Raw genomic sequence first — 13,399 nt, 5'->3', positions numbered from 1 at the left:
TAACTACTAATGGGAATACGAATCTGAAAATCCAAAATCCGAAACTTTTTGAGTGTCGCCTTGACACCTCCATGGGAAATTCCACATTTGACCTTATGCCAAGGGTCACCGTCAAAATGCAGGTGCACTGAAATATTTTGTACAGTTACCTGCAGGCTATGTGTAGGAGGCATATATGAAACCTAAGTATGTCTCCTGTTTAGACTTGACTCCCATTCCCAATCCAAACCATTTCTGCTGCTAAGCACTTTGGACAGGGGATACTCCATTTGTAACAGTAGCAGAAGTAAAAATCAGTGACTCACCAGCCAGGACTACAAGGAAGGGTACTAGAACTGTGATGAGGAGCAGATGCAGAGAGACAGATGAGGAGGGATCAGCCCTGCAGCTGGAAGGTGGTGGCAGGAGGCCCTAGTCTGTGGGACAGGGATCCTGGCTTGTGCCTTAACCTTTCTTTTCTTTCCTCCTTGTTTTTCTTTCTTCTTGAGTCAGTTTCCACTGTGTAAGAAAGGGTTGCATCCTCAGCTCTCTGTATAGTTTGGCCTTTCCTGTCCACACTTTTCTGGTCCCCATCAGTGTCATGCTTTCACTCCACGATCCTAAACTGAAGAGCACCAGTGTAGTGAAGTCACTGGCACCAATTCTGTGCCATGTGCACACAACTGCTTACCAAGAACCATCTTGGTTGTTAATTTTCATACCTAAGAGAGGAAAAGACCTCATTGCAAAGGATTCTGTGAGCAAAATGAACTCTCCCAAGGGAACTCTGCTTAGCGTCTTTGCATTTCTCTTTTGCTGCCAGAGGGTGTGTTCTTGTGTACTTGTTCTGTCTTGTTGCCTCTGTTTTATCATGCTAGACATAATAAATTACTCTGGTATTTCCCGCTGGAATGAGTCTATTGCTTCTCTATCACTGAACACTTAGATGTCAAATGGCTATTTGTTTTCATTTAGAATTAAGACAAAATATTTGACACAAATTAGCTTCCCTTTAGGATCCAGCAGGAGAGAACAGAGTTTGTGAGTTATTATTAGGTATGTACACAACAGTAATGACATGTTTTAATCACTCTTATACTGGGTTTTAAAACTGTATATGTACATACATAACAGGGGGATATGTGCATAGCATTTAGTAACATGGCATAAGCATGGGTTTACCACCACTGCTAACCAGACTGCCCGGGCTTTATGGCCTGTGCACGTTTCAATGTTTTGTGACACATCTCTACTTTGTTCCACTTACTTGCATTGCCCAGTGATGTAGGCACGTAGGCTTGGATCTAAATTTCAAGACTCGGCCTCCACAGCTGACAGTTTTACACCAAGACATCTTTAAAAACTGCATTGACTGTTTCTCCCTAACACCTAACACCTTGCTTCTGTTTTCTCCCTGAAGCAAGGAGGGAAGGGAACACCCTCTTTTATAAGTATTGGCCAAAGTAGGGGCCCCTTGGAAGGTGACTGGACAGGTCTGAGCAGATTTTTGGGTGTGGCAGATAGGAGACAGGAGGTCCTCCTCTCAGCACTCCAGGTGGAAAAGCCCCACAGGAAGCAGTTCTGTCCTGGGAAAACAGCCAAGGTGCAGTCACCCCCCACCCTTATGCCCTCCACCTAGAAGGTGGTCCTTCCAGGCCTCACCATCTCATCGCCAAGCCTTCACCTCCACTGACAGCCTTCAATGTACCACTCAGCCCTGACCCATCTCAGGCAGTTTATAGGGCTGAGTTGAAACTGTTTACACACCTCAAACAAAAATTTCTGTTTTGTGATTTTCAAATAATAATCCATATTTACAAAGAGCATCACACATCACCCCTGGACTGGGAGGCATAATAAGACATATAGAGGTAAATGTTTTCAAAAGGGAGGAAGTGAATGGGGTCTCTTACAAAATGAAGATTGTCATTGTCACTTTTTTTTTTTTTTGAGGCAGGGCTCACTAGAGGCTTGGAATCTGGGGCTCAAGTGATCCTCCTGCCTCAGCCTCCTGAGTGGCTGTGACTGTGACACATGTCTTTCACTATGGGCTTGGCTCTGTCACCTTCTTTATCTTCCTTTTCCAGATCACAGACTTACTGGGAAGATTGGGGGTGACAGTCAGGCATTTGCAATTGTTGGAGGTGGTGTCAGTCTTTCTAGAAGAGGGACCAGTCCCCTGAAGGTGCTGTCTTTGTTCCTACTGTACTTAATTGTACTCATTTTTCATATTCAGACAGTACCTCACCTAACTGGTCCTCTTAGGTTATCTAATGATCCATAGATGGTCAGTTGCAAGTATCTGAACATAACATGAATGAAAGACAAAAATCCAATTGGACAAAGAAAAACAAGTCTATGCACACACCCGTGTATACTCCTGTTTCCTTTTTTCTCTCTTCTTGGGCCCCAGTCTTCTGGGGCCCTACTCTTTTTGGGTCCCTCGGCTTCAGTAGCCTCTTTCTCCTCACCCATTTCTCTGGCATCCAGCCCAAGATAGATATTTTCTATCCCTGCTTCAGTCTACTTGAAAGAGGAGATGAGTCGTTGGTATATTTCTCATGGATTCCGCAAGAATTCTGCAGTACTGGATGAGGCACAAGGGATACAACCATGATGAGATGCAGTCCCTGCTCCCCCATGGCTCACAGGCTGGGGGGGGAGAGCTGCCACCTGAGGTGTATGGGGTAGCAGTTGTACAAGGTTCATGCTCAGAACTGAAACTGGAAAATAAATCACTGAAGAGCAAGGCGCTGATGACTCACACCTGTAATCCTAGCTACTTGGAAGGCTGAGATTGGGAGGTTCACGATTTGAGGCCAGCCCGGGCAAATAGTTTGAGAGACCCCCATCTCCAAAATAAACAGAGCAAAATGGACTGGATCCATGGCTCAAGAGGTAGATTACCTGCTTTACAAGTGCAAAACCCTGACTCCCACCCCCCACCAAAAAAAATTGCTGAGGTGCTGTTGGGAGTGCCCTTAAGGAAGAATCTTGAGTACGATAGAGATTGGGTAAAATATGCCTCGCCTTGACCCGAGGTGCTCAGAAGTCCCCTAAGCCATGGCATGGTTCTGTCTTCCTGCTCAGATGCTCCTTGTTGCTAAGTCTCTGTGGTAAGAAGGTGAATATTTCTGGAGAGGGCAGGGGACCACTCACAGCAAGGTAGCAAGGATCAGTAGGAAGGAAAAAGTTTGGGGAACTCCAACATTGGTTTGAGGGAAGATTTTAGTTATCATTTCAACCAGGCAGTCAGATGCTCTAGCTCAACATCCAGGGCTGTGAGGTTTTTTACCCTTTATACAACTTGTCTTTTCTCCAGTAACAACAGACATTAAGGTCTTAAAATGCTTCTGGGGCAAGAAGGGTGGACATAAGGAAACCACCTTCCCAGAGCTGATCTTGGAAGGAAGAGAAATCCAAGTCTGGATAGATGGTAACAGACAGGGCAGGGGGAGCCCTGGGACCTGCCACCATGAAGGAGAGCTGTGATCAGCCTGCCCAGGCCTGTGAACTGCCTGGGGGCCTAGGAGCACAGGGTTCCTCAAATGCAGTGACAGATAAGCTGTAACAGGATTAAGTCTGAAAGTGTTACAGCTGAGAGATGACTAGTCCATTCTTGTTATCACAGACAGCCAGGCTTTCCCTTCATTCAACATGTTTACTCTGTCTTCATTGTTCCTCACCCGGCGCAAAGGAACATTCCAATTGATTCTCTGTGCTGATCTGAAAACAAAACTGGAAACACTTATTCTCCAGGATCTTAAAACAGCACTGAAAACTTCAGATGAGGGGAGATTATTTGCTCCCATTTCTTTCTCCTTTTGCTCTTTGATTTTAGCCACATGATATTGAAACCCAGTTTTGCCCACTCGTTCCTGAAAAAAACTTCATCAGATGTGTGTGGACCTCCTAGAGGCAGACACCTGTGGGATCGGTGAAGTAGAAGGTCCCAGCCCTGCTCAGAGGGAGCTGGCAGTCCCATTAGAAGATAGGAATTACATTCAGAAGTAAACTCTGATAGCAGGTGGTGCATGTTAAGTCAGAGGACTCAGTAATAATTGTTCCAGGAATCCCACTGACAGAGGAATCCCGGAGGATCAAGACATTCAAGCCCTGGGAGAAAGTGGGCTTTGAAGGATGGGTTGCATGTAAGGGATGTTGAAAGAGCAATTCAGGCAGTGTAAGGGGTGAGGCACATCCTTGTGAGATAACGAGGGACCCCGCTGGAGAAGAGGACAAGAGACCGCTGTCACTGGCTGATGCCATTTCAAAGTCAATGAAAGTCTAAAGTAGGATTCTCCCAGATTCAAGGAAACCCTGTCACTGTGCACATCTGCTAGGACATTGGAGTGAGGTAACAGGTGATCCGATATGACCTGCAACTTGCCTGCCAAGATGGAGTAAGGGGAGGGGGACTGTGTCCAGGGGACGCTGCAGGACCTGTGTCTGCACAGTCAGAGCCACATAAAGGGGAACTTTAAAAACTACTTCATTAGCCCGGCCTGGTGGTACACAGCTGTAATCCCAGTTACTTAAGAGGTGGAGACAGGAGGACCTCAAGTTCAACGCCAGCCTGGTGCAGGGTTTGGGCAAAAACAAATAAAACAAAAGGTCTGGGGGGTGCAGCTCAAATGGTAGAGCTCTTGCCTAGCAAGTGTGAAGATTTGGGTTCAATCCCCAGTACCCCCTTCCAAAAAAGGCACTTCTCTCTCTCTCTCTCTCTCTCTCTCTCTCTCTCTCTCTCTCAGCTCAGTTCACATTATGCATTATTACTTTCTTTTTCTCTCTCCATTTTTCCCTTTTCCCTTTCCTGTGCTTCACCAGATGTTGAGGAGAAATCCTTTGTCACTGTGAGTTTGGGTTGGGATGGCAACCTGCGCCATTTGCCTTTTTAGAGAGAACAGGTGCACACACTTGGGAATTGCACCACCACTCCTGAGTTAAGGATCACAAGTCCCCAGAGTCAACTGTGACAGCTTGCACTGCGAGGACCTGAGTCATCACTGTAGTACCTGTTCCTCAGTTTCACTTATTTGTAAAATGGAGATTGGTAATACCTCCCTGAGGTCCAATACCTTTCCTGAGATCCCAGTAAAATCATCTTTGTGAAAGTACTTTGGAGCCAGGTGCTGGTAGCTCACACCTGTAGTCCTAGCTACTCAGGAGGCAGAGATCAGGAGGATTGAGGTTTGAAGCCAGCCCCAGGAAATAGTTCATGAGACCTTATCTAAAAAAAAAATCCATCACAAAAAAGGGCTGGTGGCAGCTCAAGGTGTAGGCCCTGAGTTCAAACCCCAGTACTGGAGAAAAAAAAATTACTTGGAGATTGAAGAATTTATTAGTGGTAGTTCAAGGTGAAGGTTGCATGAGGTGGGGGGAGCAGAATTGGGAAATGTCAAGCCTCACCCAGTCCACTGATTGTATAAAATTCTTTTATACCATTATGAGAAGTTTAATTATACAGCTCCTTTGATGTTTTAATAACCCTCCCTTTAATGATGCTTTTCTCCTCCTTAGATGTCCCTAAATCCCAGCTCCCCTCTAAAAATTCCAGCTCATGTTGCATGGCCTCCTCATGCGTCAGTGGGATCCTCAGGCCCTGAAGCAGCAGCTAAATTTTTCACACAGCGCCTGCAGAAACAATGTGGTCTACATTTGTTCTCCATCCAGGCTCCAACGGCAGCACTGACATAAGAAGGAGAAAGGACTTTCATAGAAATGACGAGGCTTTATGTGACAGCATCAAATTCTACCTGGCTCTGCCATTAAATTCTCAAGTTAGATACCTGATCATGAAAGTGTGTCCTATGGTTTTTCAGTAAAAAATTGTTCATGGCATAAATGTTGACAAATGTACAAACTTAAAAATGGCACCTTACTTAGACACATTGGGGTTAATGAAGGGGCATCTGATGGCACCATCGGTAATATTTGGTATGTGTGGTGAGTCCCAGAAGGAAGTGACAGCTCACCCCAAGGCTCCTTGAGCAGTTTCATGGAAGACTTATTTATCATGGTGTCTGCACCACACACTGGGCAACTTGCACAACAGAAGTTTCTTTCCCCACAGTTCTGGAAATCTGAGATCGAGGTGTCAGCATGGCTGGCTTCTCCTGAGGCCTCTTTCCTCCTCATGTAGACAGCTGTCTTCTCTCTGCGTTTTTACATGGTCTCTTTTGTGTGTGTGTGTCTGTGTCCAGGTCTCCTCTTCTTATAAGGACACCAGTCATGTTGAGTTGGGACCCATCCTAGTGATGTCACTTAATCCCAGTTACCTCTTTAAAGGGCCTATCTCCAAATACAGTCCCATTCTAATACACTGGGAGTTAGGACTTCAGGAAATGAATTGGCAGGGGACATTTAACCCATCACACATGCGATGGGCAGGGTTAAGAGAATCAAGACTGGATAAAGAAGTATCCAGGAACTGGCAGCAGTGGGATTCTTTATCATCCCCTGGGGCCAAAGAAACAAAGGGAGGAAGGGAGAAGGGATCCTGGAACCCAGTGAGAGCTGAAGCCCTGGGAGAACAGCTGTCTGACATGATGTGTGTCGTGTTGTGATAGAGGAATGAAGCCACTATCAATCCCAGGCCTAGCAGGGAAGAAGTAAAAGAGCCAACCCCTCTCCCTCACCACCCTTCCAGACTGCTGGCTTCCCTTTGGTCTAAACCATCTGGAAGTAGAGCAAAGACACGCAGAGGTACAACTTTACATGACAATCTCCATAGGTAGAAAGCAGAAGTGGCAGGCGTGACAGGTGGACCTGGGTGGGAAGGTTGAGCTATGAGGGGAACAATGGAGAATGATCAGTACAATGCAAGAAAAGAATACATTTTTTTTTACATTGATTTTCAAGCAAATGTGAAAGCCAGGGTGGCCTGCAGCTCCAAGATCTGTCCTTCTATGGCCCAGTGCTCTTTTTGGTTATATCAGGAGCCAATCGCACTAGGGATGGGTGTTGGAATGGCCCAGACTGGGATCTACTCTTAATCCCTTTTGGAATAAACCAGGATCTTCTAGGACCAAGGACCTATCAAGAGAAAGAAATGCTCATCCAGTACCAGCATTGTATCCTGTCTGTATTAGAGATACTTATTGTATTTGAGTTATTTACTCCTGTGTCACAATCTATCCCAAACTTACAATGAGCAGTCAGTTCTTTTCTTCATGAATCTGCAGTTTGGTGTGGCGTGGGAGGGAGAATTTGCCTTTGATCTACAACGCATTCTGTGGTCCTCTTCACGGAAGACTGGAAGATCTACTTCCAAGATGGCGGAGGGACATGGCTGGAAAGTTGATACTGGCCATCTTGTAGTCACTCAGCTGGGGCTGAAGGTGGGGCTTCTGCTCCCCTCTGTTGCCTGAGGCCCTCACAGCCTGTGGTGAACCAGGTGTAACCTGAATTGCCTTTAGGTCCAGTCTTGGAAGCCTCAGAGTGTTGCTTCTATCAAGTCATAGGTGGCCAGAGAGTCTTGTCCAAACAGAGGGAACACAGACTCAGGAGGGTTGCAAAGTTCTAGAAGGACCTGTGGCATTCTAGGATTCAAATGGATACCAAAATGGACCTTGCTCAAGTGTCAATATGAAAATTGTATAATATTTAAATATAACCTTGCTACATCCTCCTGTATACTTTATTTTTACTTCTTTTGCTACTGGGATTGAACCCAGGGTCTCATGCATGCTAAGCACAGGCTGTACCAGTGAGCTGCACCCTCAGCCCTTCTCATACACTTTGAATCATTCTAGATGACTTCTAATAGCAAATATTATGCAAATAGTTGTTATACTGTGCAGTGCAGAGAATGAGAACAAGAAGAAAGTCTGTACATGTTCAGAGCAGAAGTAAACATGGTAGACCCAACTACCTAGTACAGGTCAGCAATAGCATAACATTTTTTCCTAATATTTTTTATCTGAACTTGGTTGAATCCAAGGATGCAGAACTCACGGATGCAGAGGACTACTGTGGGTCCATTCCTGCTTTCAACAAGCCAGAACAGCCATGAGAATATCGTGCTAACTGTGTGGAGTCTACACTGCAAAGGTCATAGGAGGTACAAATAAACCATTCCAAGGGAGCTGCAGAAGTGGTTCACAGAAGCAGAAAGCCAAGGTTCAATGCCATTTGGTAGTAATTAGGAAGTGAAATGGGGTTTACCCTGGGGAGCATTCTAGAAAGAGGATTGAGAGATTAAAAAAATGCAGAGACCCAAGGCAAACCAGGGTGACCAACTTTCATGACTTGCTCAAGGCTGTTAGCCTTGGGTTTGCACTAAAAGGTCTATGTCCAAGAAGCCCCTTAGTCACTGTGAGTGATCCTTGAGATGTGAGTGATCCAGAACAGTTGGAGCCTACAGAAATGGGGGGTTGAGCTGAGGTGGAGTTGGGGGAGAAAGCTGGAAAAGTAATCAAGAGACCAAACAGAAGACAAACTACGCTAGGGAGTCAGGGCCTTCACCCAGGTAAGGTAGCTGAACAATCAAGAGATTTAAGTAGGAGAGCGACATGCTCAGACTTGCATTTAGAAAGAGCTCAAGCTCCAGGATAATTAAGAAGAGGGACAATTTGGAAGACTGTCATTGGCAGGGAGCCATCACCCTTTTCCAGGGAAGAGATAATGGTGTCTTGAGCTAGAGTAGCAGAGGGGTGAGGAGAACTAAAAGTATGGAAACTCCCTTCAGGAGAAAGAGCAGAAGGTAGAAATGAAGGGTGGTTGACAAGAGAGGAGATAAGAAGAATAACTCGTGCATGGACTTCTGGCGTGGGTAAGTGGAAAAAGTCTAGGGAGGTAATTAGGATGGTTTGGAAATCCTTCCTCACACCCTTCTGCACCAGGATGCAAACAAAGCAGCCATTCTCTGCTTCCTGTGCAGCCCCTGTTGATTTGAAAGCAATCTTGGTGGTTGTGCAACTGAGTTAGAAGTCTCAGGATGGCTTTGAGACTTATGGGATAAATGAGATAAGTGGGAAGTTTGTCTTGGGGTACAGGAGCCAGGCATCTGTTAAACTAGGGACTTCATAATCTACTTTGGTACTCTTGCCTGATTTCTATAGGACTCTCATGAGGGGAGAATGGAGGATTGTCATCTCATTTTGCAGATGTAGAATTTGGGGTGAAGTCTGGTGCCTAAGGTGGCCATGGCTACACCTGGATGTATTTGAAGCATTTTGCATCTCACAGGTGCCTTACAGCCATGGGGCACCCTCACTGGAAATCTTTTCACACCCACTGCCATCCCTTAAATCCATCCTCACTTGGCATTTGGACCAAAAAGAGAGTCTTCCTAGAAAGAGAGGGCAGTGCCAGGGGAAGGGTTCTAAGAGGCTAACTGAAGGAGCAGGGATTGTAAGAGAAGTTCTTGATTCTTTGTGACATGTCCCTATGGATTATACTTGGCAAAACTCTAAAACCAGGGGACCTAGAGATTACGTTTGTGGGCACCAACAGCAAAGGAAGTTTCAGAGATAAAGTTCCTGTTAACAGCTAGCTTAGGAACAAGGTGGGTGCTGGGTGATAAAACTCAAGATAGAGAACAAGGAAATGAGATCAGTATATCAAAGAGATATCTGCACTCCCATGTTTATTGCAGCACTGTTCACAATACCAAGTTAGGGGATAAACCTTAGTGCCCACTGACAGGTGCATGGATTTTTTTCAGATGTGGTATATATACACAATGGAATAGTATTCTGCCAAAAAAAAAAAAAAAGGGAAAATCCTGTCAGTTGTGACAATATAGATGGAACTAGAGGACATTATGTTAAGTGAAATAAGCCAGGCACAAAAGGGCAAATACTGCACGTCTTCTGCACATGTGGAAGCTAAAGGATTGATCTCATACAAGGGGAGAGAGCAGTGGTCACTAGAAGATGGAGAAGGGTGACGGAGGGGAGATAACAGGAACCAAAATACAGTGAGAACCAGGTTGTGCATGTCTGTACTGTAATCCCAGCATTCAGGAGGCTGAGGCAGAGGATCTTGAGCTTGAGGCCAGCCTGGGCTACATAGCTAAACCCCATTTCAAAAGCAAAATAAGGCTTGGCATGGTGGCTCACACCTATAACCCAACTACTCAGAAGGCAGAAATTGGGAGGAGCACAGTTTGAGGATGGCTTGAGCAAAAAGTTACTGAGACCCTCCAGCTAAACAAAAATAAACTGGGTGCAAAGGTACATATTGCACCCAGGTAACAATAGGTAAGAGGATCAGGGTCCAGGCAAAAACTCAAGACCCTGCCTGAAAAGTAACTAAAGCAAAAACAGCTGGGGGTGCGGCTCAAATGATAGAGTGCCTGTCCAGCAAATATGAGGTCCTGAGTTCAAATTCCTGTACCGCCAAAATAAACAAACCAACCACTCCACACACCCATGCACACACAGACAGGAGGAATAAGTCCTACTGTTCTACAGCACAGCAAAGGAACTGTAGTTTACAGTTGATTATACATTTTACAAAGAACTAGAAGACAGGAGCTCGGAGGTTCCCGGCACCAGGAAATGAGGTCTGTTGAAGGAGATGGAAATACTAATTGTCCTGACTGGCTCATTACATGTCATATGCATGTCTGGAACTAACAGGAGAGGGAGCAGGGGAGTTCCAGGGAGTCCCTTCTAAGGACATCTCTGTGTCCTTTTTCCTCCATCACCTTCACTATGGTGATGTCTGTGCATGCCTTCTCCTCACACACACCTGCTACACCGGGAAGTCTTTGGGATCTCAGTTTTGCTCACTCCATACTCCCATATTTTCTTTTATGCAGTGGGCACGAGGTTGGTGTTTCCCAGTGACACTGTCACCACCAGATCTGAAGTGTGATTTCCTCTCCAGCTTCTTTACATGCTGCGCTGCTGAGAAGGGACACTAGAGGGCGCTCCTGCCCCTCTGTTCTGAGTCCATGCCCTGGGCCCCTCCTGCCCATTGAGCCGCTCATCCTTGATGTTGCTGAAAACAGATTTCACCTCTGTTGGGGAGGAGTTTTAGGGAATTTTGACTGTATGTGCTGAAACCTTAGAAAAATGCTCATTTGTTTTTGCTCAGGTCTTTGATTGCATTTGAATCATTTAAAAAAAATACATTTTCAGCTTTTGGAAAACTTCCAGACTAAAGAAGAAACAAGTAGGGTGCGGTGACCCACACCTCTAATCCTAGGATTACAGGATTGAAGCTCGAGGCCAGGCTGGGCAAAAAGTTTGCAAGACCCTGTGTCAACCAATAAAAAGCTGGGCATGGTGGTGGAGAAAGCATAGGTAGGAGGACTGCAGTGCAGGTCAGCCAGGGCATAAACAGAAGACTTGGAAAAATAACCAAAGCTTGTAATCCTGGCTACTTGGGAGGTTGAGATCGGGAGGATGGAGGTTCAATGCCACCCCTAGGCAAACGGCTCACGAGACCCCATCCCCAAAATAACCAGAGCCACGTAGCATGGCTCATGTGGTAGAGTGCCTGCCTAGTACACGTGCCCAGGACCACCAAAAAAGAATAATAAACATATATTTTACAATACCAACCACTTTGCACCTATTAGGGTGGCTATTCTCAATAACAGTCAGAAACAGATCTCAAGGATGTGAGAAATTGCAGGTAGGAATGTAAAACGGTATGGCGCTATGGAAAACAGTACTGTACTTCCTGAAAATAATGAACACACTGCCAGGCGTGCTGGTACACACCTGTAATCACAGCACTTGGGAGGCAGTCAGGAAGACTGCAAGTTTAAGGCTAGCCTCAGCTAAACGTCGAGTCCCTGTCTCAACAAAAAAACCAAAAAACCAAGCAACAATAAAAATTAAACATAGAGGGCTAGGGGAAAACTCGGTGGTACAGTCCTTGCCTGGCATATGTGAGGCCCTGGGCTTGACCCCCTAGCACTGCAAAATAAATGAATGAATAAACAAAATAAATATAAAATTACCATGATCCAGCAATTTCTTGATACTTCTGGGTATGTATCCAAAAGAATTGAACTCATGTTTGTAACAGTATCATTCACAATTGCCCAGAGTGGGAAGCAACCACCATCAATGGATGAATGGATAACCAAAATGTGGCCTGTACACCCAATGGAGTATTATTCAGCCTTGAAAAGGAATGAAATCCTGAAAACATGGATGAGTGTAAAGGACTTCATGCTAATTGAAGTAAGTCAGTCACAAAAGGACAAATACTGTCTGGTTCTGTGTATATGAAGTATCTAAAGTAGTGAAAGTCATAGACAGGAAGTAGCATGGGGTTGCTAGGCTGAGAAGGAGAATGGGGGATTAATGTTTCATGGGGGCAGAGTTTCAATTTGGGGAGATGAAAAAGTTCTGCAGATGGATGGTGGAGAGAAATGTGAATGTCCTTCTCACCACCGAGCTGCAGCACACCACTGATCTTCTAAGTGGGAGAAGAAAGATGGGTGTATATTGAAGTCCGATTTTAGATACAGCCTTCTCTTTTCCCACAGTGCCTGGAGCACTGAAAGTGTCACAGCTGCCATGTCAGTAAGGGAGCAGGGTGTGGCTTCAGGCCTTGCCAAGGCTCTTCTCCCTCCCTCCAGCCCCAACGCACACACAGAGAGGGTCCTGATTTTACCTCCTAGGACCTCGCTCTCTCTGTTAGCCTCTCTCACACATCTTCATCCTACATCCCATACCTCATAACTCACCTCAAAAATGTCATCGGACTCGTCTCCTTCCTCAACTCCATTACACCCACATGCTAGGCTGCTTGTGTGTCTGTCTTCTGTTCATCAATGTCTACCCTCCTTAAACCAACAAACCTGACCTCAGCCTTCACCTCCTGGAAATTGAGCACCCAAAGGTCACTAAGCCATCCTAGTGGTCCCTCCGATGGCCTTTTCTCCATCTGTATCCTTCTTGGGCTCTCTGTGGCATTTGGTATCACTGAGCACTGTCCCCTCAGAAGTCTGCCTCCAGCTTGATAACAGTTCCTGACAACCTGCTCTCCTCCAGTTGCCATCATGGTTTCCTCATGTGCACCACTGACTCCTCCCACCCCGAGCCTCCTCTGTCCCATCACTGAGGACTCTCATTGAGTCGGTAGCATCCTCTGTTCCCTCTGCTGAGCCTCCTCTGTGGTCTCCATGGAGGACTCATTGGCTCTGGCCACTTTCACACCACACGTTCCCAGTCACAGGGCATCAGCACCCTGGATGATCTCCATGGCCTCTGGCTCCGCAGCCAGGGACCGTTATTCCTCACACAGGCTGGTAGGGAAGTGTCTTCAGCACTTCTGGTAGGGCTGCCCCCATCCTGCTGTATGGCCTGGGGTGGGCCATCGAACCTGTCAGTCTGAGTTTCCTTATCGGGGAAGATGTTGACTTCACAAGAATTCTGTCCATAAGTAACTGGAAGAAAAACCTGTATATGTGTGTGTACACATGCCATAAGGAAAAAAAAGGCAGTGGTCC

General features: G+C 45.9%; 1 protein-coding gene across 3 annotated transcripts in view; it reads left to right on the top strand.

Annotated features, from left to right (window-relative positions):
- Fbxo16 (F-box protein 16) overlaps positions 1 to 13,399 on the top strand; it is a 103,729-nt gene that overhangs the window by 43,813 nt on the left and 46,517 nt on the right. The window contains exons 8-9 of one of the 3 annotated variants that reach the window (XM_074055238.1): positions 4,807 to 4,832; positions 5,500 to 5,633. The exons of 1 other annotated variant lie outside the window; for it this stretch is intronic. In XM_074055238.1, coding sequence (XP_073911339.1) covers positions 4,807 to 4,832; positions 5,500 to 5,509 — 36 coding nt within the window. In that variant the 3' untranslated portion in view covers positions 5,510 to 5,633. Of the gene's footprint in view, positions 1 to 4,806; positions 4,833 to 5,499; positions 5,773 to 13,399 lie in introns of those variants that run through there. One more of the 3 variants, XM_020178561.2, reaches the window with a different exon arrangement.

This window comes from Castor canadensis, chromosome 14, assembly GCF_047511655.1.
Source record: "Castor canadensis chromosome 14, mCasCan1.hap1v2, whole genome shotgun sequence".
Lineage (NCBI taxonomy): Eukaryota > Metazoa > Chordata > Mammalia > Rodentia > Castoridae > Castor > Castor canadensis.
Note: the sequence above shows the minus strand (reverse complement) of the source record. Positions and strands in the feature narration are given on the sequence as shown.